The sequence below is a fragment of the Teleopsis dalmanni genome, chromosome 2 (genome assembly GCF_002237135.1).
Source record: "Teleopsis dalmanni isolate 2A chromosome 2, ASM223713v2, whole genome shotgun sequence".
Taxonomy (NCBI): domain Eukaryota; kingdom Metazoa; phylum Arthropoda; class Insecta; order Diptera; family Diopsidae; genus Teleopsis; species Teleopsis dalmanni.
Window position 1 is genome coordinate 211,740,034 of NC_051847.1, and position 3,760 is coordinate 211,743,793.

At 26.7% G+C, this 3,760-nt stretch overlaps 1 protein-coding gene across 1 annotated transcript in view; it reads left to right on the forward strand.

Annotated features, from left to right (window-relative positions):
* Window positions 1–482: 482 nt before the first annotated feature.
* LOC119676686 (GATA-binding factor C-like) overlaps window positions 483–3,760 on the forward strand; it is an 18,185-nt gene continuing 14,907 nt past the window's right edge. Inside the window, exon 1 of the mRNA XM_038087942.1 lies at window positions 483–491. Within this exon, the coding sequence (XP_037943870.1) occupies window positions 483–491 (9 nt within the window). The remainder of the gene's footprint in view (window positions 492–3,760) is intronic.

A 3,760-nucleotide genomic window follows, 5' to 3' on the forward strand; every position in this document is an offset into this window, starting at 1 on the left:
TTTAAATTTTTTAAAAGATTTATTTAATTAAAGTGGTATTTCTAAGTATTCCACAAAAGTTAAACTTTTAAAGAGTATTTTCTTTTTAGTGAACTTACGCTTTTACTTTATGGTGTTTACCTGCTTTCACTTCAAAAAATAATATTTATATCATTGTATATTATTTTATATTCTAAGTAATTAGTGTTGTACGCATAATAATTACTTAATGCATATGTATAGTTATTACTTATGTTTTTATTCAAACTTATTTCGAAATAATTTCGATTTCTTATGGGTATCATTTACGCAAATGTGAAGTCATGTAAAACGCATCCATTAAAAAAGTGAAAATATATACTGTCCGATTTCGTAAATGATGTTAATTGTGTACTACATACTAACACGCATAAGTATACAAATAAATAATATTCAGTAACTTTGTTTATTAGTTTTTGGCGTTAAGGTATTTGAACTGCAATCTAATAGGCGTAAATACAAAAATGGCGAATGTAAGAATTAAATAAGTTTCGGCTTATTAATAATACCTGACAGCATTGCAGACGCCTAATAAATATTCAATGATTTAGCTCACTAATGGAAATAACAGCATTAATTATATATTATTTTTGTTGTTTTACAAAACAAGTGAACTTAATTTGAACTATGTATATACATAGTTAAATTACATAGTATATACATAGTTGACTATATACATAGTCAAACATAAATAATATAAATAATATTAATATTAATATTGCGAATATTTACAGCAATATTCTTAAAATTCAAATACTATAAATATATATACACATATTTAAAAAGCAACAAATTGCCATATTGATCCGTGTTTTATAATTGCAATTACTGATCTATATTCCCAAATATATTAATAAAAATAAAAATAAAATAAAGTATAATTAGCAGATTACTACTTTCCTGATAAAATCAAATTAAACATGCTTTTGGAATAATATCGTAATTAAATTCGGGTTCTGGAATAGTACGGCATTTACACTGGCCTCAAATGGCTCATTTTGGTCAAAAATCGAAAATGTGAAGCAAATGGCTCATTCTTGGATACAAAATTTCAAGCGCGAATGAGAGCCATTGGATCACATTCTGTATGAATGCGTTCCAACAAGGGTCGAATGTGTTCCAAATGCATAGAAATACATTGAACTTACCCTAAATAAAAGCTTTTCGTGGCATTTTGGCAGTTTGAGAAAGCGATTTTTGACATATTCACAAAAAAAGGTAAACAAATGTTTGGTGGTTGCATTTCCTTGAAAACAATGCACCTCTCTTTGGAACATCTACTTCCCAAAAAGTACATAATACAAGTTAAAAATATGTTTTCAGTTTATATTGTAAGGTTTGAAGGTTTGAACCTTCATGCAACATTTTTTGTGGCACAGGCCATAAATCAAATTAACAGGCAAGTTGAAAAATCAGCTGTGTTTAAAAAACATTAATAATTCGATATCACTGAAAAAGTAATATATAAACTTTTTTAGTATTATTATTACTATTTTGATATTCAGATGTCTGAGTTGGTGAATCAGCACCTTTACTCTATTTTATCTGTGGACAGTTTTAAATCACACTAAATACGGGGCTTTACGGGGCTTTATAATATGATGGATCTGATGATGATAATAATAATAATAAAACTTACTATTTATAGTAAGAAAATCATTTTAATTATAATACCAAATGCAGCTGTTTGAGGGCATATCTAATTTAATAACTGACAGAGTGAAATAAAGGGCTCGATTAAAATCCAATTTTTGCCTTCCAGGTGAAAAATTAAAGAGATTGTTTTGTACTTCTTTATTGATATTTATAGATATATTTTAAAAAATATTTAAAAGACGTTTTCTACACAAACTTATTGTAAAGTTTTTCAATATTATTCCTTAGTTAATTTTTATTTCATTAGCCGGCATATTTATAAATGATTCGTTTTTTGATGCTGTTAGCTGCCAATCTGACTTTTAATTCACATACTTCAAGGTTCTGAACTGACATTTTTATAACATTTACAAGAAATAACGGCTCGCTATAATTCTAGATTAAAGGGTTTCTTTGACTTTCAGTATTTTAAAGATATTTTGAAGCTAAAAGTTGCTATGTTTATTTTTATTTATGAACATAGTCGTGAAGCGATTTTTAATAAGATTTCAAATTGCCAGTGGTTATATCTATATAGTTTTGTTTAGTTAAAAAACTAAACTAAACAAAACTTATATTTATATTCATTATTTTTTTCTTCTGATATTCTTGACAATTTTGATAACTGGTATGATATGGCAGAGCATATTATTGTCAGTCGTCAATTTTAATATTTTATTTACCCATCTTCAAATTGTATCACTCCAAAACTTTCTCACTTGCTTCTGTATTATATACAGTTATCAAGTACGTCTAGACCTAAGCAACTAAGCGTTAAAAAGGTTTGGAAATTTCAAAGAGTATTGAACAAAGTAGACACTAGTCTTCTCTTTTTTATTTTATTGACTACGTATTAATTAAGTCATTTATTTCTTAGTATTGAGTTAAATAATGAAGTTAATTAAAGGTAATCAAATAAAATTGTTGTTCAATTTGTTAAAGATTTTATTCCAGTTAGACCATTCTGCCCACTAAGATCAGATAAATTCAATTTATGTTCAAAACCAAAAATTTACAACCTTAAACGTTCTAATTAAAAGGGCTTCCTAATAAAGTAGTTGACAAAGGTTATGTTGATGAGCTATGAAAAAAATATTCCGTGACAAAAAAATGTGAAGGGGCTTTAGTTGAATTTGTTAATTATTAAAGTTATTTAAAGATTCCCTTTATGACAAAATTTAAAAAATTTTAATTAATTTAATAAACTAGTTTTATGAAAGACTTTATAAAGTATATAAACATTTCCATTTCAAATTATATTTTATTTAACATTACCAAGCATTTCAAAAACCCTATTACTAGTCCTATATGACCCGCAACCCTTAAAAAAAATTCAAATTTAAAAACAAAAACGACCAACTTTTTTGTTTAACTAAGGAAAATTACATTAAAATGTATACTTAAGGAATTATTCAAATTAGTAGATAGCATAATTCGAGAAAAGGTTAAATTTAAACGTTTCCATGAAACTGAAAAAGGTAAGCCATACAAAATAAAAATGAGAATGAATGAAACCATTTTTTAAGACTCTGCCCTGCAGTAATTATACTACGGCCATAAATGCCTGGTTTGTTCCTGAGCAGAAAAAATCAGTAATAAATTCATTATCACGATTGAAATAAAATCAATTTTTTATTCCACAAAAGATTTTTATTTTTCCATTTTAATTAAATAATAATAATTTAATAACAATTCTTACTCTGTTATACCTAAAGTCAATTTTTTATGTCACTAAAGCAAATGTATTTTCTTTTTTATACATCAACAAAAAAATTTCAGTATTACACTTTTCATATTTCCATAAAGAAAAACAGCAATAAACTATTGTTGTCAACTGGCGTATCTGAAGATATATTTAAAGCATTTCCGACATCACTGGTCCAATGACATTTTCAACAGCTCAGCAAATTTTTTCTCATCATATTGATTTCTATGAGTGGCATACACTGATAATTTCACACGTTTTTACCGCCCATCGTGCCAGCAAATAATATTAAAAGGACTCTTTACCACAAAAATAGAATTTGACTGTATCAAAAAGTCTATTTTTAATCGACGTAACGCAGCCAATATCGCAGAAAGCGAAATCTACTCATATCACTCGCAG